The sequence below is a fragment of the Lucilia cuprina genome, chromosome 6 (genome assembly GCF_022045245.1).
Source record: "Lucilia cuprina isolate Lc7/37 chromosome 6, ASM2204524v1, whole genome shotgun sequence".
Lineage (NCBI taxonomy): Eukaryota > Metazoa > Arthropoda > Insecta > Diptera > Calliphoridae > Lucilia > Lucilia cuprina.
This window is the reverse complement of record NC_060954.1, coordinates 29,989,673-30,016,158: the sequence shown is the minus strand read 5'-3', so window position 1 is coordinate 30,016,158 and position 26,486 is coordinate 29,989,673. Positions and strand designations below refer to the sequence as shown.

The 26,486-nt window shown below is 31.1% G+C and overlaps 1 protein-coding gene across 1 annotated transcript in view; it reads left to right on the top strand.

Annotated features, from left to right (window-relative positions):
- Positions 1–26,486, top strand: part of LOC111682897 (potassium voltage-gated channel subfamily H member 8) — a 227,754-nt gene that overhangs the window by 181,401 nt on the left and 19,867 nt on the right. The window contains exon 14 of the mRNA XM_046953397.1: positions 23,105–23,229. Coding sequence (XP_046809353.1) covers positions 23,105–23,229 — 125 coding nt within the window. The remainder of the gene's footprint in view (positions 1–23,104; positions 23,230–26,486) is intronic.

Genomic DNA, 26,486 nt, shown 5'->3' with positions numbered 1-26,486 from the left:
TTCACTTGAAGAATCTTGACATTCATCTGAACATTTAGAATATAACGAGAGAAATTTTAATGGGGACTATGAATAAAATACAAAATATTGATTATCTAGGAAAATATAGAACTAGATTCATCAAATTTTGCTTATATTACTTTAATATTCATCTGAACATTTTGAGGATAAAGGGCGGACTTTCATCTGGGGAGCTTAAGGCCCCCACATGAATTAAATAGAAAATAACAGTTATCTAAGAAACTATTAGAGCTAGAATCCTCAAATTTTATATGAATGACTTTGACATTCCTGTGAACATTTAGAAAGTAACGGACGGGATTTCAGTGGCGGGCTTGGCACCATATATATGAATTAAATACAAAATTTTGTATATCATGAAAACTGTTAGTTAATTCCAATTTTTCATAGATACATAGATATAAATTGGCGAACTTATAATAATTTTCTTGGCATCTCTCATATGTAACATATTGTTAATCTGGAAAACTATTGTGGTTAAAATTTTTAAAATCTTTAAGTTGGTAGAACAACAAATATTGTATATCGCAACGCATAAGAATATGAATTATTTTTTAAGAATAAAATTATATTAAATTTTAGCAAGTAAGAAATAAATATATCATTAATGTATTATTTTAGAATTTAAATGAAATATCATCATCAAAAGAAATTATAATAAACTTTTAAGAAAATTTTTATAATATAGTAACTAAATAAATAGGGTTTTAGAGAGATAATAGTATATTTCACATAATTATGGCATAAAATGGGAGGTACGGTTGTATGGGGGCTAGGTGAAATAATGGACCGATTTCAACCATTTTCAATAGGCTTTGTCCCTGTGCCAAAAACATGCTTGGTCCAAATTTCATCAAATTATCTTGAAAATTGCGGCATGTACCTTGCGCAAAAGGTTTAAATGGACATCCAGCCAGCCGGACGGACACGTTTTAATTGACTCAAAAAATGATTCTGATCAGCACAAACGTATAATACCATCCCCACTATATTGGTGTAGGGTATAAAAATTAGTTTAGTCTTTAGAACAAGTATAAATCAATGAAATTCAATTTGAAATGTTTATCAATATCATTATAAAATGCTAATTGATGAAATACACTAAGGAATTATCGAAAAAAACACACTGAGTGCTATTTTTTTAGGACGTCTAAGACCAAAAAAAGTGTTTAAATAATCCTAGATTATTTAATTATTCATTAAGAAAAAAATGCTAAAAAAGTGTTCGGAAGAAAAAATTTAATATTTATAGTTTTAGTTATTATACACAACATCAAAAATGATGGGGGTATATTGATTTTGTCATTCCGTGTGTAACACATCGAAATATTGCTCTAAGACCCCATAAAGTATTCTGGAACCTCGTAAGATTCTAAGACGATCTAGCCATGTCGTCCGTCTGTCTGTTGTTGGCACGATAGCGTCCACAAAATAAGAGATATTGAGATGAAATTTTCCCAAAATATATTTTATTGATCAGAAATGTTTGGCATTGAATATGGGAAAAATCGGTCAACGATTTCACATTGCCCCCATACAAATATACCCCCCGGAATATTGTATAAATAGCTTCAAATATTCACAAATTCGTTGTTTATGAAGCAAATACCACAAAATTTCGCATATTTCAGTTTTTTGACGTCTGCAAAATAATTCTGCATTATGGCGGACATAGGACCATAATTGGCCCTACCACCCATATAACGTCCCCTTCAGAAAATGACTTTAACGCTCATTACTCTCTTAAAAATACAAGTATAGCGATAAATTTGACGTAAGTAAGTTTCTTACTAGCCAAAACCTCTCTATGAAATTTTATGTGGATCGGTCCATAATTGACCCTACCCCCCATATAAGGTCCCCTTCAGAAAATGACTTCAACGCTCATTACTGGCTTAAAAATACAAGTATATCGGTGAAATTTGACATAATTAAGTTTCTTACTAGCCAAAACCTCTCTATAAAATTTTATGTCCATAATTGACCCTACCCCCCATAGAAGGCCCCCTTCAGAAAATGACTTTAACAGAAGTTTTATACTAGCCAAAATCTCTTTATCAAATTTCCCAGAAATAAGTTTTATACTAGCCAATATCTCTTTATAAAATTTTATGTGGATCGGTCCATAATTGACCCTACCCCCATAAAATTTCTTTAATGCTCATTACTGGCTGGAAATTACTTAATTACTGGAAATTACTCAGAAGTAAGATTTATTCAAGTCAAAATTAACCAAATTTTATGTGGATCGGTCCATAATTGACCCTACCCCCCGTATGAGGTCCCCTTCAGAAAACGACTTTAACGTTAATTATGGGCGTAAAAATACGAATATAGCAAAGAAATTTGACATAAGTAAGTATCTTAGGATCCAAAATTTTATGTGCATCGGTCTATAATTGACCCTACCCCCATATACGGTCCCCTCCATAAAAATACTTTAACGCTCATTACTGCCTTTAAAATACGAGTATAGCGATGAAATTTTTCAGAAGTAAGTTTTTCACAAGCCATAATCTCTTTACCAGATTTTATGTGGAACAGGCCTTAATTGACCCTAACCCCAACATAAGGTCCCTATCAGAAAAATACTCTTAAAAATACGAGTATAGTAATAAAATTCGACTCAATTAAGTTTCTTGCCAGTCAAAAACTCTTAACTTAATTTTATGAGGATCGAGCTTTAATTGACCTACCCCCATATAATGTCCCCATCAAAAAAAAAAAAAACGAGTAAAGCAATGGGCTAAAAAACGAGTAAAGCGATGAAATTCGATATAAACCTGACCTGTAGGAACCAAGATCGTTCTACAAAATTTTACGGAGATCGGTCTATAATTGACGCTACCCCCATATAAGGCCCCTTCAGAAAATGACTTTACTGGCTTAAAAATACTAGTAGATTTATGTAATTTGACATAAACTAGTTTCGTGTAAACTAATATCTCTATCTCTTCTATAGGAACCGAAATCTCTCTATCAATTTTTAAGGATCATTCCATAATAACACCACCCCATATAATTTCCGCCCCAGAAAATGACGCGAAAAATACGAATACCGCAATGCAACTCGACATAAATCAATTTTGATTTAAAATCTCTCTACCATATTTTATGACTTTAATGCTCCTTAATGGCTTCAAAATACAAGTAGATCGATGAAATTTTAAACAAATAAGAAACTGAAATCTTCCTACAGACTTTTATGAGAATTGGTCCATATATGTATGTATAAATACCCCTACTCCCTATAAAAATTAGCACTGTCAATAGTAAAACCCCCATTAATGGACCACTTTCAAATGTTACCCTGATGTTCTCATTAATATCGATATATAATAATATATTCAAAATATCAAAGTTCTTTTATATATCAGTGATTTGATGATGGGTATAAAAGATTCGGCATAGCCGAATATAACACTCTTACTTGTTTTTTATATAAACAATTTTATGGGTCCTATTCACAACAGCAGATGTATTCTTATCGCAAAAATATTGAAAATACAGTTGAAATAATCTTAAATCTTGGTGAATAGATGTCAGGTTTATTACTCATACTTCAAAGAGCTTTTAGGAAACAATATAAATGTTGATGTAACAAATGAATTATGACGGTTATATTCAAATACACAAGTTTGTAATTCTGGAATAAATTATCAATAATATTTTCGAAATTAAAAAAAATATATAACAAAAAAATTTCAAAAATTTGGTAAGAATAAAGAAAACTAATTATATTGAATATTTTTTCTGAGTTGATTGATAGGTTCCCAAAAGTATCACAAGCAACCCAAAATCGGTACTCATTTTCTCCAAATTTAACAGCACTCCTGAAGGATGATGCAAAATTAAATAATAAAATTTAAGCATAAATCTAATAAATGAGCAAATCTTGGTAAAACGTGTTGTGTTGGTGCGTATGTAAGATTAGGCATTCCCAAACTTTTACCTGTTTTTACATGTTTATACATTTTAATTTGATTGTATATTTTAAATTTTAATGTTGTCACTTCATTGTAGTGACACCAAATTTTTTAACAAAACAACGCTATTTTAGCTTATTTTTCAATCATTTTCCACAATTATTTCACAATAATATTTAAAATAATTCACATCTTAATTTAATTTACAGTGTTAATTATAAATTACAATAAACATATGCAAAAAAACATCTCAAAACTAAATTTTTGCAGTTCTCTAGACAAATTAAACTTTAAAGTTCTTTACTTATTATCTTTACTTATTAAAAGTGCAAAATAGAAGAAAAAATGCCAAAAATGCACTAAAAAAATCTAAAAAGCATCTAGCACTTTTTTCTAAAAAATAAGTGCAGCCTACGAGTGCTAGAATTGCACTTTTAATGCCGTTATGGCAACACTGTATAAAGCACGATCGCATACGAACTTCTCAAGAAGAGCGTCAAAAATACAAATATTTTATTTAGTTGCTTGGCAGCATTCAACAAAGTAGGTTGATGTCACTTTGTTTCAAAAATTGCAAACGCAATTTGAAAAAACAAAAACACAACTTCAAAAACAAGAGCACAATTTACAAAAACAACATACACCCTAAATAATTTTACAGAATGCATAACAATGAAAGTAAATAAGATCATTCTTATTTGATACTTTTTTTGTACATTTTAATTTGAAATGTTCTTTCTATTTCGTTCAAAGCTATGGATGGGGATGAAAGGCTGGATGATTGGAAAACTTTATTATTCTCTCTGAGCCAAAACAAAATATATGAATATATTTTGTAACTCAGAATAATTTAATAAGTAAGGAATGGAAAAAAAAAGAAAGAAAATAAAACACAGGAATTAGGATTTCTTTTCTTTTAATATTTATTAAATTATTTGGGAATACGGAATTCTTACCAAGGATAGGAAAGTGGACCAATTTGCACAAAAAGAAAGTTTCTTTCTGGCGGAAATAAGATTTTACGACATATTTGAAATAATTGACGTTTTATTTAGAACTTTATGACAACTTTACATATGCTGCAATTCATAGCATTCAGTATCGATATATGTCATAAGAAATAGGAATTTGCGGGGAGATTATGAATAAAGGGACAATTGTTGTTTGGCATAAACATTACCGCCGGCCTTGCAGTATACAAACTATGGAAAAAAGGGAATAAGGATTGTCTTAAAATACTTATTTCTGCTAGAAGGAATTACAAAATATAGTTGTGAGGTTAGGAAATCTTAGTGTTAATATTAGTAAGTTGATTCCTTTGGACATCTGTGCTATAGAAAGGAAAAGAATAAATAACAATATTTGTTGCAAAAGGAAATAAATGGAATTCAATGAATATATTTTATTGGAAAATTCAATTAAGAAAATATTTGTGTTCGTTTGTTTTGGTTTTATTTTACTTTATCGAATATATACAAGTGCATGTGGTATATTGTTCATGTGAGACACGCGCCGTAAATGGTCCATCCAAAGATGGTACTTTGCGCCGTTGGCAACCCTGTTTTGGTAAAAACACCCTCTCTCATCACCTTCGGATACAAATCAACGCCGATGATGACGTCAATTCCAGCGGATTCGAAGAATTTAGGGTCCGCTAAGAACAAATCTCGGAAATGTTGCTTAAAATTCACTGGCAATGAGTTTATGGGAGTTTTACTAGAAATCCGATTGTCAACCCGGAAAATGCCCTCTATCTTGGACTCAGAATCGAATCTGGATTTGAGTGTTGCAGGACATACGGTTTCATTCTCCATTGTCAAAGTTGTTAGTCGCAATGTTTCGACAATTCTCTTTGAGATGCGACTGACAGTAGAGCCAGAATCCAGGAGACAGCGCGCATGGGTATTCGTGGAGCCAATCTTCACTAAAACCGTCGGCAATAGAATTACGCTATTCTGTCGTAGGAGCGACGTTAATGTAGTTGCCGAAGTCGTTGGAGCAGCTAATTTTTTCCAGCAGCTTGCGAAGTCGAGGGTCTAGGCGACGGAGAACGAGATCGAGAGTTGGAGCGGGTTGGACTTATGCCGAAATCTTTCAAAAGCCGGGGGTTGATATGGAGAAGGGCCATGAGCTAAACAGTTCTGGCAATATTTATGCGTTTTTACGGCGTCCAAACGTTTCTTCATGTTCATCGCGAGGAACTAGCGACAGACGCGTAACGGATGCGGACGTACACATAAACGGCATAGGAACCGGTTGTAATTGCTAGGCAGCTTGATGTGCTGTTGGCGACGATTATTGGAGCTTTTGGTTTGGCGTTTAGGCATGATGCTCTGAAAGGAATAAAGTTGGTTGGAAGATCTTAGAGAATGTAGAGAGGAAGTGGATGACTAGGATTCGAAAAAGCAAACTAATTTATGGATTGGCCTTGTTATTAGACCACGTTGCGTATATATGTCGGCAACTCGAACTTTCTTATCGGATCCGGTATGCACTTTTTCAATTCTACCTAGCCGCCAAGAGTTTGAAGGGAGATTTTCATCCTTTATGACAACTAATGTCCCAAGTTTGACATTATCTTCCATTTAGTTCGTTTCTGCATCTCCTTCAAATATTCTTTTTTCCAACGAAAGCAGAAATTTTGATGGACTAATTTCAGACGTTGCCAACGATTAACAATGGATATCGGACTTTCGTTAATCTTAGGATCAATAGGACAAAGGATAGGAGAACCTATGAGGAAATGACCTGGAGTTAAGGCGGAAAGATCTGATGGATCTTGCGATTGTGGAGAAATAGGCCGAGAGTTGAGACAGGCTTCAATTCGAGCGAGAAGAGTGGAAAATTCTTCAAACATGTATTTAAAACAACCTACGGTTTTACGGAAATGTGATTTGAAGCTCTTGACTCCTGCCTCCCAAAGGCCACCCATATGCGGAGCACCCGGCGGAATAAAATGCCAGGTCAGGTTCTGGTGAGCGTAGCTAGAAGTGAGCAATTCGCGAGACGGTAGCATGAATTCTCTTTGGATAATCTTTGACGCTCCTACGAATGTAGCTCCATTATCGGAATGTAGATGGAGTGGACAACCACGACGAGAAACAAACCTGTGAAAAGCGGCAAGGAATGCAGATGTGGACAAATCTGTTGTAGCTTCCAAGTGAATAGCCTTTGTCGAAAAGCATACAAACACACATACATAGCCTTTAGTCATACGAAAACCTCTACCAGAATAAGATTTGATATCAAATGGACCTGCAAAATCTAGTCCCGTATGAGTAAATGGACGCGAAATTTCAGATCGTTCAGAGGACAAGGCAGCCATCATCTGTTGCTGACATCTTTTCCGGTAGATAATACATGGTTTGCATTTTCGAATGGTGGTTTTGATAAGATTTTTTACTTTTGGAATCCAGTAATGAGTTCTTATCAAGCGTAGGACAAGCTGATTACCACCATGAAGACTAATATCATGGACAAATTTGACTAAAAGTCGTGAATATTGGCAATTATAAGGAATAATAACAGGATGTTTCTCATTGTACGATAGACCCGGAGAATTCTCGAGTCTTCCGCACGATCGGATAAGTCCTTCGGAATCTAGGAAGGGATTAAGATTCAAAATGGAACTGGACGAGGATATAATTTGTCTGGAAGATAAAGCTCGATACTCGGCAGGATAGCCAACTTTCTGGCAATTGATTATAAGTCGATCGCGAGCAAAAATGATCTCTGAACTAGATAAGGCAATTGAACTTTTGTGATAATTAGAACGCAATCTTGGGTGAGTGCGGAAAAGAAATCGGAAAATGTAAGATACTACACGAAGAGCCCTAGGAAACGAGGAAAATCTTTCCAAAATATCCTCATAATGTTGGAAATAGGAAAAGTGCTTTTTCACGTTCTTCTTTTCAATTTCTGTATCAGGTATATTTGCCTTATCAGAAATTGGCCAATTTGCTCTGGATTCTCTTAACCAATCAGGACCAAACCACCAAAGATGGTTGTTGACGAGCTCTTTTGGATAAACTCCACGACTAGCTAAATCTGCAGGATTGTACTCTGAGTTGACATGATTCCACAGTTTTGGATCAGTAATTTGGGTTATTCTGGAAACCCTATTTGCTACAAAAGTTAACGAAGAACATGAAGGTTTGGCTAACCATGACAGGACAATTGTGGAATCAGTCCAACAGAATAAGGAATAATGACTGAGCTCTAGTCGTGGAATAGACAAAGTTTTAACAGGAGCTACTTTTGTTTTGGAAGCAATTAAGTGACTGGATATCTTTTTACCGTCAGCTATTCGGATATATAACGCGGCTGCATATGCTTTTTCGGAAGCATCGCAAAACCCATGGATTTGGATTTCAGCGTCTGTAATATAGTCTACCCATCTGGGAATCCGGATTTCATTAATATAGCAGTAATTCGATTGGAAATTCTGCCAGTGCTCTAAGGATTTCGGCGAAAGAATCTCATCCCATTTAGTACCTTCTATCCAAATCGTCTGCATCAGGATTTTTGCTAGAATCACAACTGGAGAAAGCCACCCGGCCGGATCGAATAATCTTGCAATCTGCGATAATACTTCTCTCTTTGTAAGTTGACGTTGATCGGGAAATGGTTTCGCTACGAAGAAAAACGAGTCTGAACGGGCATTCCATCGAACTCCTAGAGTCTTCGCTGTGCTGCTGTCGTCAAAGGTTAGGAAATCTTCGCAGAGCAGATGGTTAACGGGAATATCGTCAATGATTTCTTTGGAATTCGCCGTCCATTTCCTCAGGGAAAATCCAGCCGATTGAAGTGCAAGTATTAACTGCTTTTTAGATTCTTTCGCTTCTTGGATTGAATGAGCACCGGCCAATGCATCGTCTACGTACATGGAACTACGCAGAATAAGGCTAGCTTTTGGATAATAAGCCTCGATGTCATCGGCTAATTGGAGTAGAGTCCGAATAGCGAGGTAAGGCGCGCAATTTGTTGTAGTGCTTTCCGGTTTTATGACAGCGTGATGTAGTAGGTAATATGGACAAATTTTGGAATTGTGTGGCGGTGAAACTTTGAACATATGATCCAAATCAATATATTCTTCAACCACGTTGTCATAAATGGACTTCAAGTCAGGTGAACGAATTAGCCGAACCTCATTTCGTAAAAATTGTGCCATAGCACTATTTCGAGATTGGCCTAAACTAAGTTTCTCAGGATAGCCATCCTTAAATGGAAGAGAAACAATATACCGACCATCGTTAGCTCTTCTGGTAGTTTTTGTAAAAAGATCGTCACAAAATTTATCAGATGATGAAGTAAAGTTCTTCCTTGGAAGATTCTCCACCTCCCAAAAACGTGAAATCTCTTTGTCTAAAGAGATTTCACAAAAATAAGAAACTAAGGAACAACTGGGAGAAGAGATATTGGACAAAGGACCAGTTAGAATCCACCCAAAGATAGTTTCTTGCGCCATTGGTGAACCGCAAACATTATGCTTTACACCAGATCGCATAATCGAAGGGAATAAATCACCACCAATGAGAATATCCACTTTCTAACTTGTATGGAAATGTGGATCAGCTAACTAGATTGGAGGAAGTTTGAAAAGAGTGAGCGATCAAAAGTCTTGGAAGGAAGACTACCAAAAAGTTGTGGAACTACTAGAGCTGTAACGAGCAGCTTTATATCTGGATGGAAAATGGAACTAATCACGAATGAACATTGTTTTTCAACACTAGCAGATATTGTGTTATTTAGTCCAGAAACTTGAGCATTAGTGCGGGTTGAAGGAAGTTTCAGTAGATTAAACAACCTTTCCGAAATAAAAGAACCTTCGGAACCTGAGTCTATTAACGCTCGAGCAGGGTATCTATTATCCAAGTAACAAATATCAATAATTGCAGTGCCTAGTAAAACGCCTGTGGAATTTACTGTAAAACAAGATGTAACAACTTCAGCATCCGAAGTAGGAGCGGACTGTATAGTAATTGAATTCGAACTAGTTATAAATGGTGCTGAACTTGGATTAAGGTTGGAATTGGCGCTTGTGCTAGGGCCCGGTAATGAAGTGGAAACTTCGGTTTCTTTGTGGAGTAAGGTATTGTGCCTTTTATGGCAACGGAAGCAATTGATTTTGCTGTTGCAGTTTTTAACGGAATGCGTTTTGGAAAAGCAATTGAGACATAAGCTAAGTTTTTTTATCTCACTGAGGCGCTGAGAATGACCCATTTGCAAAAACTTCGGACATTTTCGTATTGGATGAAACTCATTGGTACATAGTTGACATTTAGGCTGGGACACGTTATTTTGAAAAGCATTAACAACTTTGGATAGACGATTCACCTTTTTAGGTTTGGACTCGGTAGGCTTGGATGTAACGGAACGTATTTCGGTAACGGATTCCAAAGTCCTGTATCGATTGGTCAGGAATAAATCTAAATCGGACCATTTTGGAATCGACGTTTTATCCTTTAAGCCTTGTTCCCATAGAGTCAAAGTTGAATCAGGAAGCTTATTGGAACACAAGAAAACAAAAATAGGGTCCCAGCTGTCAACGTCTATGCGATGGAGTCGTAATATGGAAATACAAGAGTTTATGTCCCTTTGAAAATGTTGAAGAGCTTTTGCTGATTCGGAAGTTATGCTAGGGAGATTAAATAGGATTTGAAGTTGTCCGTTAACTTGGACCCGACGATTCTCAAATCGTTCTGTCAGATTTGCCCAGGCTAAATCAAAACCCTGATTTGTTAAAGGACTCTTCTTAACAATCTCCCTTGCTTCTCCTTTAGTCTTCTGAGTCAAATGGAAAAGCTTTTCAACAGGGCTTAATGTGGAATTCTGTATGAACATGGCTGTGAATAGATCACGGAAAGTCGGCCATGATTCATAATTACCATGGAAGGCCTCTATCTCACACAGAGGAAGGTGAAAGCTATGCGAAGGCTGGAAAGATACAGACTGGACTGGGAAAAACTGGGAATGGACCGGACTTGTGTCAGATTTCTCACGCGACTGATCCCGAAGGCTATCGGTCAGCTCGGATAGTTTTATCAATATATTACAATAAGTAACATAAGTACTTTTGTATTTGTCTTTAAATGCTTCTATATCATCCGATTCTCCGGGATCCGTATCATCTTCGTTGTCCTTATCGAACAAAAATTTCTCATAAGCCGCCTTAAGGCGAACCCATGTGGACTTTATTTCCTGTCTGTGGATTTCTAACGCATGAGGAGAATTGATTGGATAACGATTCTCGTTGTAATCGGCCTCGAATTCGACTATACTATCGGCCAAGCGAATAAAGTGGTCAAGAGACATGTTTAATATACCAAAAAGACAAAAGGAAAAGCACTAGCAACAATTCAAATCGAAATTCGGAATGAAATTATCTAAAAAATGTCGGAACTGAAGTCAAATCGAGACTAAAACCACAAAAAAAATTGTAAATAAACCGATCGGAATAAAAGTGTAAATCAAAACAGAAAGAAAACCAGTAATTTGGATAAAATATATTTTTCGAAGAATTGATACCTTAAGTTACTGGGCTATAGGATCAGCTGCTTCAAAAAATAAGTAAAATAAGTAAATAAGAAAGTTCGTCAACCTATTAAACGATATTTGTTTTTGGAGAAATTCTTATATTTTATTTATTTTCTATCCTTGAAGAAAAAATAGCAACAATTTATTCCATAAAGTTGTTTACCAATATGTAAATTAACCCTCGGTCGCACGAACAAAAAGACACTTAGTAAATTTTTCCTTTTTAAAATTCAAATATTGGTAATTACTTAACAGTATTCTATTGGACAGACGTGAAATAAAATGTGTATTTAGTAAACTGGATTTAATTAGCGTATATAATTATTTTACTGATCTTCAGATATATGGACAAAGTTTATCGCAATTTACTTCAATATTATTTATTACCAACAAAAAAAGAAATATATTTACTAATTGTATTATTAATTGCCAATCATAAATGGTTAGATCAAAATGCATTAGAATATTTGGAAAAAATAATATAAAAATTTATGCCCCCACTGACCACACAAGGGTTAATTATGATCAGTCAACGTATGACGAATAAAGCAGAAAGGAAAACAAGCAAGTAGATGTACACACGCACAAACACGTATGTTAATGGTAATACTTGTAAATGGATATACACACGCATGAACTACTTAATGTACTGCTTGTAGATGAAGTAAACAAACGTACAAACGTATGTAATTTAAAGGGCTCGCTAATAATATTATTGTGGACAATTAATATTGTTTGGAAATAAGCAAAGCAAAAGGTAAAGAGCAAATGGAAGGGAACAAGTATTATTTAAATTTAATAATATATGAACGAAAAAAATAAAGAGTTATGAAATTGAATAGGGAATAAGTAATGTGAAGAGAATTTAACTTGGAATTAATATGGAAATATGGAGAAAATATTCACAGCAAAAGAACAAAATGCCCTACGTTGGATGATCAAGAGAAATAAACACAGTTAATATATATTTCTTTTATTATAAAACGTTAATGGTTATGATTATATTTTAAAGAAACGATGGATAAAAGAAAATAAATACCGGTGGAGTTAGTAATTTGTGGACAAAAAAAGCTATTTTAATGATATTTTTAGGAAAACTCACGCTTTTAACTCAAACTCTTGGACAACCAATAGAAGTAGGGGATATTTAATTCGGTGCACACAACTATAATTTTCCACTAAATTTGATTTGAATTTGCCGACGGCTTTTTTCATATAATTTTGGACTAATTTAAAAAAAAAAATTAAAAAAAACTTCTTCACTCTCTATTTTCTCTTTTTTTTTATTAAGTTGACAAATGCCGTCGGAATTTTCAATTATTAATTTCTATATTTTATTTTGTATGTAGTTAATCTTTTTTTAACGCACTCAACACAAACACTATGCACTTTGTATATGGATAAACTAAATAAAGCAAAAATAAATTAAACAAACGAACCTGATTAATTATTGATGCTGGAAGTATCTAATCCTTTGTTGGTGGAATCGCTAGTAGAGTTGAAATCTCCGAGAGAATTAAATAACTCTTCCAATTTATCCGGTTCGAACTGGACCAAAATGTTTCGTTCAAAGCTATGGATGGGGATGAAAGGCTGGATGATTGGAAAACTTTATTATTCTCTCTGAGCCAAAACAAAATATATGAATATATTTTGTAACTCAGAATAATTTAATAAGTAAGGAATGGAAAAAAAAAGAAAATAAAACACAGGAATTAGGATTTCTTTTCTTTTAATATTTATTAAATTATTTGGGAATACGGAATTCTTACCAAGGATAGGAAAGTGGACCAATTTGCACAAAAAGAAAGTTTCTTTCTGGCGGAAATAAGATTTTACGACATATTTGAAATAATTGACGTTTTATTTAGAACTTTATGACAACTTTACATATGCTGCAATTCATAGCATTCAGTATCGATATATGTCATAAGAAATAGGAATTTGCGGGGAGATTATGAATAAAGGGACAATTGTTGTTTGGCATAAACACTTTCTATGTGAAGAAATTATCATTATGTCAATTGATTTTATTTTGTTTATAAATATTTTCAATTCATAGTAGTACAATTTAATCTTTAAAATTTAAAATAGCCAAATATTTTTTTCAGTGCAATTTCATTGAAAAAATACAAATAGTGTGTGTGTAGTGGTGATTTTTTTCATCTGCTTCTCTATACGCCGGTGTATGATTTAGAACCACGATCGGCAACTACCCAGTGGTAAACGAAACAAAGTACTTAGATAATATGCAATGACGCGATTATGATACTCTAAGCGAGCAATCTAAGTACTTAGAGTGCTACGCATAGATTGCACTCATCAACTTAAATTATAACTTAGGTTACGATTTAAGCTGGGAGTCAGCTGATTTTTTTAATGTCGTTTTTATTAAAAAAAAACAATAATGAAGAACCGTTTCTTTTTTTGTTGTATACATAAAAGAAATGGAAAACAAAATAAATGTTTATGTTCAAAGAAGTTTTGTATTAGAAGTGACGTATTTTTTAAAAGGTGAAAACATTTAATAAACAAGTAATATTTCTATATTCGGCTGTGCCGAATCTTATATACCCTTCACCAAGTATGTTTTAAAAAACAGTGTTTATTTATTTTGTATCTCTGCACACATGTCATACATAACAAACACACAAACAAATATAAACTTTAGCAGAAAGAAATATTAACCGTTGTACTATTATACCACCGTCAAACTGTATTACTACCCTCAAACAAATATCTGCTGTATTACCAACATATTACTGCTTTATCTCCTTGTTTTTGTTATACCCACTTACCTTCGTGATTCAACAATTCACAGTGTTGTTGTTGCTTTTGTAACAAAGCATGAAAAAATGTGGCTTTTTTGATGAAATTTTCAGAGGTTGTCTCGGATTTTTGCTCATATCTCCGTTATTTATAGACCAATTTTGCTGATTTTAAATAGCGATCTTCTCCAAAGCATGTCTAACAGAATTATTGAAGATTCGGATCTCGCCGATATCTGGGACCTCTAAAAACTGATTTCAACAGACAGACGGACATGGCTTAATCGACTCCGCTATCTATAAGGATCCAGAATATATATATATACTTAATAGGGTCGGAAAATTATATTATAGAAATAACAAACGGAATGACAAACTTATATATACCCTTCTCACGAAGGTGAAGGGTATAAAAATGCATCGTTTTCCGTCCAGAAATTTAAGGCGTTTGGTAAATAAGAAAAAAGAAGGGACAATAGAAGAAAAAGGGAATAAAAATAATACAAGTGTTAATAATAAAATTAACATTCCTGGTGATACCATTCAATGTGAAGATGATTTAAATATTAATTTCTTTGAAACTCAATCGACAAATTCCTCGTCCATAACGGAAAAATTAAGTGTCTGGTACAACAAATATAATCTAGGGAGAAAGTGTTGTGACGAATTATTAAAAATACTAAAATCCGATAATAGATAGATTATTGAATAAAGATGTATATCTGTCATTAAATTATGATGGATTGAATGGCAAGAGGGGGTTAAAAGAGTTCCAGTCGCTGCATGATGTAATTTACGGTAAGTTTATTTTACACTTCCTTATTTAGAGAAAAAAAGCAAAATTAATATTAAAAACACATAAAAATGCCCATATCTATTTTTCTTTTTTCTTATCAATTGGATTTTGGATTACATGCAATTTGGATTGGATTACACACTTTTCCATTGAATTTTATTTGAATTGAATTTATAAACATTTTCATAATTCTTATTTACATATTTTTAAATTTTTAAATTAATAAAAAATATATAACAAATTATTTTTATTAATAATTCAGTATGCTTAGTACCACATGTAACTTACAAATGCAAACAGAGCTGTAATCTACATACATTAGATTATTATTTGCAAGCGTTTATAGGCGTCTCATTAATTTCGCTTAGAACTCCACATATTAAGTAAGTGAAATTTTAATTTGTTTAATGATATTGTGGCTTACATTCTAAGCGAGAGCACATCGATGAGGCAGCCTAGGACACTTTTATGTTAAATATAAGTGGAAGAATAAGTGAAAGCATCACCACTGACTGCCACGAAATACTACTTAGATAAGCGAGTACATAATGTGTATTTTTACCGCTGGGTACTTAACACAATTCAGTCTCATTTGAGCTTTCATAGAAGAAGGTTGTGTCGTCGCTATTTTCTTGCTTTTGAAATGAAAATAAACGAAATTATATTAATGAAGGGATGGATAATACTAATTATTGCATCACTACATATTTAGTAGTTTTTATAATTTTTAATTTTGTAAAATGTTTTCTTCTATTAACATAATTTGTATATTACAATAATTAACCAAAATGTGATTTTGTTAAATATTTGCCTTTAATATGTATATATTTAAATAAAAATATAGTTAAAGAGCTCGAATGTGTGTTTTTATATACATGCATTTTAATATTTACATTTTTGCTCTTTCACTTATACAAATGCAAATTTTAGTAGTATATGTCTTTGGTTCCTGGATTTAGAACCAAAATCAAGAATAACTATCCAGATCCAAATATGCCTAGAGTGGATGGGATGGTACTTAGTGTTAGATTTATTGAATAAGAATCAATATTATATTATATATCAATATTATATTAGTATTCCTCAAAAAGATGGGGTTTCTGTAATGTAGTTCTGGTTTATCAATACGAAATGACCAAAAAGACCCAGATTATTTTGTTATAATATATAGTTTTACAACTCACTATACATTTTTTCTATTTTATTCAAATATTGATGAATTCTTATAGGTATACTTATATGGCAATAAAAATTTCCAAAAAGTAGTACTACTACTAAAATATTTAAATATAAAGGAGTGATAAAAATTGAAATTTTATATAGTAATACAGCAATATTAAAAAAAATTTACAAAAAACCTAAGAAAGCAAAATACTTCATTGACTAAAAAAATTAAAAATACGTTCACATTTTATCAAAAACATGGTTAATTATTATCACGATTTTACTTTTTATGGTATAAGATTAAAAAAGTATATTCATTAAAAAATAATATAATCAAATTGCTTTATTTTTTTAAAAGTAATTGTTCAGATAAAGTTTTTTCTTACTCGAATCAAAGTACTTGGTTTATTCACGGTATGTATTTTATATGTATGTAAAACAATAAAATAAGTAAGTATGTAAATCACTCAATTACTTAAGGTTTTGATATTTAAACTTATTAATGTTTATACTTTGTGGGCTTCAAATTCCATTCTACTTTAATAGTTGTTAGTAAATACTAGAGTATTCAAACGATTAATCGTCGATCGGTTAATCGATTAATTTTTCACGATTAATCGTTCGAATAAATGAAAATTGTTAAATTTCAAATAACGAATAAACCGAATAATTTCTATCAATCAACCGATTAAGAAAAACTCACTATTTAGCAGTAAAATTACTATATATTTTCTACATAATTGAATATTTTTATTATAAATTTTCTGATTTTTGAAAAGAAATCATGAAAATAATTATGTAGCATTTATTTCTACAACCTGTTTTTTTGGAAACATTGTTGTGTTCTTAAGTATTTCCAAGAAGTTCTTCAGCAACAGTTATAGTTGAACTAGTGTTTAAGGGAACGTGTGAATTCTAGAACTCGTTGAAAATCTTAAAAACAGTAATTTCTTTATATAGCAAAGCATTTCACATAAACGGGAATGGTTTATAATATTTGAGAAGAACTAAACATAGAATTATAGTGAAAGAAGTGAAAATAATAACTTTGTTTATAAACCGTTCAAAAGTTATTTTCAAACATGAAAAAATCTATGGTTACAGGAAACTGTGGACCATTAGTTTTAACTCTGTATACTCAGTTTTTTCATAATCGGCTCTTTAAAGGACTTTAAAGTTTAAATAACATCCGATTTCAAAAGATGAATTCCAAATTTATATTAAAAAGTTGGCATTAATATTAATTTCAAATGAAGTTGAGTTCCTCTGCTTCGAAATAATATAATTTATTTCAAATCATCAAGATCATCGAGAAAGAATTGGAAATCTTAAAGAAAATTTGTTACAAAAAAGTAGTTAAAAGTTTTTGTGTCGAAAATGAAATGTTTTTAAAAATTAATTTCTTTTTCGTTTTTTTTTTTCTAAGTGAGACAGGTAAATAATATATGTATCATACATGGGCACACTGCAGTATAATTTTACTGCATTACACATTTCAGTAATCAGTAAATTTTTACTGGTTACTGAAAAAAATTTCAGTATTCAGTATATCTTTACTGGTTACTGAAAAATTTTTCAGTATTCAGTAACTTTTTACTGATTACTGAAAAAAATTTCAGTATTCAGTAAAATTTTCAACCAAAGTGCATTATTAGTAAAAAATATTATATTTAACTAAAATTTTCAAACAACTATTATTATATTGATCTCTTTTACTCTCTTTTCTATTAATAATCTAATATTATAAAATATAATAATGTTTCCAACAACTTTTTATTGGCTGACAAAATAATATAAGATTTAGGCTATTATATTAATTTGTACATAGCTAAGTTCTTGTCTTCTGAAAAGATTTACAATGCCAAAAAGTAAAAATTTTCGCACAACTTATAGCTACTTTTGATGATAATATGTCAAAAATATGTTGAAAATATAATTTTTAGTAAATTATTAGATTGTACGAAATACTGTAAACACATTTTCAGTAATCAGTAAAATACTGCATTTTTTTGCAGTAACCAGTAAATTAATTGCAATTTTTTGCAGTAATCAGTAAAACTTACTGAATACTGAAAATATTTTCAGTAACCAGTAAAAACTTACTGAATACTGATTTTTTCAATAATCAGTAAAACATTACTGAAAACTGAAATTTTTTTCAGTAAACAGTAAAAACTTATTTTTACTGCAATTTTACTGGTACTGCAAAGTGCCCATCTATGATATGTATATAGAATGTACAGATTACCAGCATCCATTTGACACCAATATTAGCATCAGAAAATGCATATAAATATTTTAAATATTTGTTTGTAGTCCTTTAAACTTTGAAATCCTTTTATAAGGACATAAAAATCGGAGTACGCAGAATTGCTATAAGTGTAATCTATTTTCACATGCTTATCAACTTTTCCATATTTCCATACTTTTTTTCAAAATTGTTACAGTGTGTAATATAAAGAAAATTATTGTAAAAAGCAATAGTAACATCTAGTTTCCTTTAGTTCGAAACCCTGAATAATTTTTATTTATCCGATTATTAACCGGCTAACGTAAAACCTCAAATAATTATTTGTCGAATAAACCAAATAATTGAATTCTCTAGTAAATACTCTACTAGAAATGTTCAAATTTTAAATTAAAAATTTTTAGTTTACTAAAATTAAGTCTTCTATGGATCCCTTCATGGTCCAACTCTGATTTTTTTATATGTTTTTGTTGACATTAAGGACATTTTTTATGTAATTATCCTTATTTTAAAACCATAATATTTCAAATTATGTATTGTGAAACTACAACACATAGGCATTAATTACAGTCTAAAATAATTAAAATTGGGTAAATATGTTAGAATATATACAACATCAAATTTAATCCTTCAAAACAATACTAAATAAAACCAGAGACAAAACCAATTAATCATTGCTTTGTGTCCATATTTTTTAATATTTTAATTTTAAAGATTTACTGCCTTATTAAGAAACTTTTATCAAGAGTTAAATTGGTTTAATTTCTAAAAATATTAAAAAAAATCTTTTCCAAAGACCGTTTTAAGTTGTTTGTTCAAACCAAACCTCCTTTGTATTTCACACATTTCAAAACTATACTGAACATAACCTCAAACAAAACCAATTAACCATTGTTCCTAGATTATCTGGAAAGATTGATATACGTATTGTAATTATACATATATTAAATTTAAAAGTGCACTCAATTTTTTACTGAAACTCCAAAAACTTATGGATATAATCCATTGCAAAACTTGATCCTTTTGCTTTGTATATTTTTATATATGGTTATTATTTTTTCACGATTAGGATGTTTTCCATCTCGGTGATGACAAGCTTTTCAGCGACATTTTTAATATTTCTTCCAAGAGCCACAAAACTTTTTTTAAATTAATTTAAATATTTACTAGAACTATAAAGGAGTAAAATTAATAGTATTTTTTGTTGCAAAATTACAAATAATGTGTCAAAATTTATTTTTAATTCGAAGCATACATAAATTATTATAAAGTTAAATTGAACTGAAAAATCATTTCAAACAAATTCAATTTCAAGAACTTCTTTTCCATATTCATGACAATATTATAGCACGAGCTTTTAAGGCTTTAAAATTAAGATATTTAACCTAATGTGTGAGTACACTGCTATTACAAAAAAAGATCTTGCCAATATTTTAAAGGACAATCAAAAATCATTTTTATAAAGAAATTAGGATAGCTTAAGTCTCGTTAAATTGCAGTAAAATATAGGCAAAAAATCTACATATTTTTTTATTCTCAGTTCCTGCAAGCTTTAGGGTAAGATATCTTAGTGAAGGAAGAGAGTTAAAAATATGAAATGATATCTAGAAAATCACACTTAAAGGCCAAATACGAATTCAGCGCATCTCTTTGATTACTTTAAGCAGCCCCCAAAATCGTTAACTTCATAATCTTGAAAAGACTTGAATATGATGATAAAAATCTGTTTAAAAAATTAAATCGGCAGACATATACTACTACATTTTGCATTTGTATAAGTGAAAGAGCGAAAAAACAAGAAATGAGAAATCATTATACTCTCATCTCCACAAAAATGCATGTATTTTCCATACATGATATTTCGAAATAATCTTAATGTAACACAAAACTAATATTTTTTAGTTTAAAAGTAGCAAATATTTTTTGCCCTGTTTTGCACATATTTATTTTAAATATTAAAATATATGTAAGTATATAACAACAGTACATTAAATTTTGGTTAATTATTATAATTTCCAAATAATTCTAAAAACTACTAAATATGTAGTGTAGATACTAAAAAGCACAACAATAATTAGTATTATCCATCCCTTCATCCTTCTTATATGACAGCTCAAATGAGACTGAATTGTGTTTCTTGTTGGACGACTTGGTACTATGATTTAGGATTTCTGAGTCAACCACACCATTTATTATATTAATTATAAGCGGTATATTCATGTATATTCTCCTACTTTGTAGGGCACTAAACGGCTCTCATATGATGGAAGATTTGTGTTAGGATTCCAAGGGAGATTACGGAGACAAAATAAAAGGAATTGTTTTTGAACGGATTCAATTTTGTTAATATGGATTTCATATTGTGAATCCCAGACAACTGAAGCATACTCTAAGATCGGTCTTACAAGTGACGTGAACAATTGCCTTGTGACATAAGGATCATCAAATTCTTTTCCCCAGCATTTGATGAATCCTAATACGCCTTTGGCTTTATTAGAAGTTTCGAATATGTGGGAATTAAAACACAATTTGTTATCAGGTAGTACGCCAAGATTAAGGAACACATCAACTTTATCAAGTTGATACTCACTTATCGAAAAACTACAGAGTACTGGAATTCGTCTGTAGAATGTCATTTGTTTACATATTTTCAAATTTAGCTCCATTAAATTCTCGTTACACCATTGACTAAAATTGTTTAGATCAGACTGGAGTAAAGAACTATGGTTGGATAGATTCACATTAAGGAAGAGCTTGACATCATCGGCATACATTAATATTCTGGAATTCTCGATGCAAAACGGTAAATCATTATTTAATATTAGGAATAATATTGGACCCAAATGACTACCTTGAGGGACAACGGATATAACGGGAATAGTTTTCGATGTATTTCCTCTAAACAATACATATTGAAATCTGTTTTTAAGATAAGAGGAAATCCAATTGAGGAATATGGGAGTAACTAAAGTTTGTCTAATTTGTAAATTAGTAGATCATGATTCAGCTTATCAAATGCTTTACTAAAATCTGTATAAATAGTTTCAGTTTGGAAACCGGAATTAAAAGATGTTATCACGGAAGATGTAAACTCTAATAAGTTAGTGATAGTTGAACGTCCTTTTCTAAAACCGTGCTGCAATGGTGACAGAAGTGTTGAAACTTGGTGAGATAGTGTTTCTGTGATTATCTGCTCAAAAAGTTTTGGAATGACACTTAATTTGGCAATACCTCTATAATTTGATATATTAGATCTGCTTCCGTATTTGAACAAAGGAATAATACATGATTTTTTTCCAAAAATCAGGAAAATATCCTTTGGAAAGAGATGTGTTGAAAATATATGTTAATGGCGAAATAATAAATAAATAAATAAATAAATAAATAAATAAATAAATAAATAAATAAATAAATAAATATCTCGTAAAATAATGCCAAACATCAAAAATGTACTAATGCAACTTTTGCGAATTCATGTTGAACTTTTGAAAAAATGTGTATGGGGTATGCAAAAAATATTTTATAATCCCAATGATTACATATCATTATACCCTACACCACTATAGTGGCGAGGGTATTATGCGTTTGTGCTGATGTTTGTAACACCCAAAAATATTGGTTCTAGACCTTAAAATATACCAATCGGCTCAGAATCACTTTCTGAGTCGATGTCCGTCCGTCCTTCTGTCTGTGTGTCCATGTAAACCTTGTGCGCACGCTACAGGTCGCAATTTTCAAGATAATTTGATGAAATTTGGCATATACTGTTTTTTTGGTTCAAGGACGAACGCTATTGAAAATGGTTGAAATCGGTCCATTATTTCGCCTAGCCCACATACAACCGTACCCCCCGAATAGGGCCTTTAGGCTCATAATTACGTTAAATGTTCTATTATGTCAACAAAAATCCGCAAAACTTATTTTTAGAACGACAAACAACGCTACCAATTTTTATAGTGATCGGGCCTCATTTGACTCTAGCCCCATACAAACTCCCCTTGTTTTTTGTCAATTATACGTAAAAATGTTCCACAATACGGTTATAGAACAAATTAAATGCTTTATTTTTTAAAATTATCCACTTATTTAACATACTGACTGGTGTAGGGTATTATATAGTCGGCAATGTCCGACTATACATTCATACTTGTTTTATCATATGTTTGAATTCAAACAAAGACAAAAAATAATCAAAAATTTGTTGAGTTTGTCCACCTAAAATTTGCAAAATCCGACACTGTGCCTAGCCTCAAAAAAACAGTTTAAGGTTATATTAGAAGCAGTTTTCCAAATATTTTCCTGATATTCACATTTGTAACGATGTACTTATAATAAAATCAATATAAATTTTATAAATGAGAATATTGTTGAGATAATAAAAGCATAGTTTTAAATATATCACAGTTTCGATAAGGACACGTTCCTTTAACTTCAAATGATTTGATGGTGTGTATATAAGATTCAGCATACCGAATATAACACTCTTACTTGTATTCACTGAATAAATTATTTCGGCATCGGTATTAATACCCGTATACAACATTAAACGGTATTTAATCGATATCGGTTCTAACAACTAAAATTCTAAAGTTTTAAAGTCGCTTTAATTTTAATATAACTACTTAAAAAATAAACTTTTTTTCAGGTAAAGGCGATCTAGTTGGATCTGACATCAATGTACATCTTGTAACAACTTCAAATGGCCAAATGACAGCAACAACAAATATGGCAGGGCAAGATGTCGTTGTAAGATGTAGTAGTGACATCAAGGTAATAATACTCATATGTTTACAAAATATTATAAAATATATGTACATTAGAGTGCTCCAAGCTTGTGTGAAGGAAAAAATTATACGACAGCCCGCCCGCCTCCTCTGGAAGTGTTCTATGGCTTGTAAAACTATGTCATATAAAAAATTAGGCTGATCGAATAACGTTAACAGGTGCCGCAACGGCTCTGAAATTTCCAAGGGCATTTACAAGGAGAAACATCGATTTTTTCAGTTCTTGCTCAAATTTAGTAATAAGTTTTGATTCGCAATTGTTTTCAAAATTTGACTCCACATTTTATGGGTTAAGAAGGTCCGATTTGAATAAAATTTTGAATATATATTTGATATCATCTGATCTTAAATATCCTGAAAATACTTTGCTTAAAACGTGCAACAGTGAAGAATTAATACATATTCTCTAAAATTTTTCAAAAAAAATTTGATTTATCCGAAATCCGTAGAGTTCAAATCGCAGTTACAGCTAAACTGTAAGAATTAAAGATTTATACCCATAAGATCTTCTAAAAATTTTAAAATTAGTTTAACAAAGTTTCAAAAAAACTGAAATTGGAGAACTACTTAAAACAAGTTCGAGTTATCATATACGGACAAAAACTAGTATTCGAGTAATTATTAATATACTTAAAGTAAGAAAATTATTTTTTAGAATATATCTTAAAAATAAGTAAATATACCTATAAATTGTTTTATGTATATGAGCAAAATCGAAAACTTTTTTCCTCTGACAAAAACCTTATGTAGTGGCCGCATTGGATAACACCATGCTACAGCAATTATTGGACTTGAACGGGACCATATACAAATAAAACTTTATGTCATATATAGTAGAACTGCGTTTTTAGTTTTTCATTTTGTGATGTCCTTTGAAACATGCATCCTTTTACATCCATTAGAATTTCCAATATGTTTTTCTAAAATAAAATATGTGTTGAAACCATGCATATACTTTAACACATGCTTAAATTTCGTTCTTATAGCTTTATAAGTAAAGCCTTAACAGAAAAAAACATATTATTCAGATCATTAAAAAAATACTTTTATAGATACTACAATTAAGATTACAAAAAAATTAGATAGTACTTTTTGACTTGCACAAGCCCACATACACATGAAACTGGAGATCGTATATAGTAAATCTGCGTTCTCAATTTTTAATTTTCTGATCCTTTCTTCTTTTTTAAGGACTTCAAAGATTCAAGGATGTATAAATTTATAAAATATTAGATAAATATTTTTATAAATGTTTGTCAATATGTGTATTAAATAAAAAAGACAATCATTTGAAATGAAAAAAAAGAGTTACTTAAATTCTATTTTTTCATATTTTAGTATAATTCTAACAAATTCCCAATTAGTACCAGCTGGAACAATTATTATAAAAAAATTAAATTTATATAAAAAAAAAAAAAAATATTTAAGCTATAGGTACTAAATAAAGATATAAAAGAAAGAAGAAAAATAAAAATATATTATGGAGAAAAATACGTTTACTCTGCCGCTTGTATGGAGTATTTGAATCTCGACATATCAAGTGCTCTTTCCTCTAAAGCGATTTTCAATAATTGCTAGGTCCTGGTGGAATCGTTCCAAATGTTCGTCACTAAAATGACACAATTATTATTGTGTGTAGATTATACTTTTTTTATAATATACTTGTGTGTGGAAAAGTAGCTATTCCTACATTCTTATTGATATACCTAGTAAGTAAAATTGTTTCTACAGAACCTTCCTAGCTGGAACTCAAGTGTATCAAAAAATATCTACAACAACTTTCTAGTTAAAATACATGTGTAGTAAGAAGTATCTAAATATGTATGTTTTTTTTAAATGCTACCCAAATACATGTATCTACAAATTCATTCATAAGTATAAAACCCAATCATCACTAGATCATGATCCTAATTTTCAGCAACAAATTTTGCTTAAAATTCATCTAAACATTGAACAAATTTTTTGTTGATTAAATTACAGCACACTTAATTTTTTTATATTTTAATTTTCTGTTCTTATATACAATGTTAATTAGAAGTATATTAAGATGTAATGCAAAAAAAAAATATTAAAAATTTGAACTTCATATCCAGATTTTATATACAAGTAAATCAAATTATAAGTAACACAAAATAAATATTGGTTACAATTCCGAGTACTCTGAAAATTTTCTGTGGGGTAGTGAATGTTTTTAAATTGCAAAAAATTTTGCTATATATGGGAATATATTTTTAAGGTTATGAAATCTTTATTTAGTTCGTAAAAATGTATATCATTAAAATACTTTAATGCTCACCGGAAAAAAATACAAAGAAAAAGAAATTTATATTTTGCAAAAATTTTAAATAATGGTAATTATGGGAGGTGTTAATTATAATGAGATTAAAATTACGAGGTATTACAATTATATTCGTAAATAACTATGACACATTTTTAAAAAAATTACGCCTATTCTTGGCAAGTTTGTAAAGATCCTGCACTGTCCTTAGACCCCTGACATCAAGAAGATATTTTAAATTGCGTGAAATTACCACTCCTATTAAATACCGTTACCTAAATTAAATCGGATAACTGGTTCCAAAGTTATTCAGTCATCAACATTTCTAATTTTGAACAGAAATACCCGAGATGCCCTACTGTAGAGACCCATAAAATGTAAACCGAATGAGTTAAGGATTGTAAGCCATAGAAACCGAGACTAAATTAAAAGGGATAAAAATTTGAAGTGGTCATACGGTTGTATGGGGGCTAGGTGAAATAATAGACCGATTTCAACCATTTTCAATAGGCTTCATTCCTGTGCCAAAAACATGCTTTCATCAAATTATCTTGAAAATTGCTGCCTGTACATTGCGCACAAGGTAGGTTTACATGGACAGCCAGCCAGCAAGCTGGACAGACGGAGATGTCTTAATCGACTCAAACAATGATGCTGAATCGATCGGTATACTTAATGTGGGTATTGGACCAATATTTTTTGTGTTACAAACATCAGCACAAACGTATAATACCCTCCCCACTATAGTGGTGGAAAGTGAAATTCAAAATCAAACAAAATTCAAAATCAAACAAAAAATTTATCAAGCCAAGTATTTTTTTACTAAAATAAGACCTATCACGAAATTCGTAAACTCAAGTACTCAAAAGATATATATTGAATTTTAACAAAAATTTTACTAATTGTATAAAATTAAAATTTGTAAAAAAGTATATAAGTAATACTTACAACAATTATACATTAAA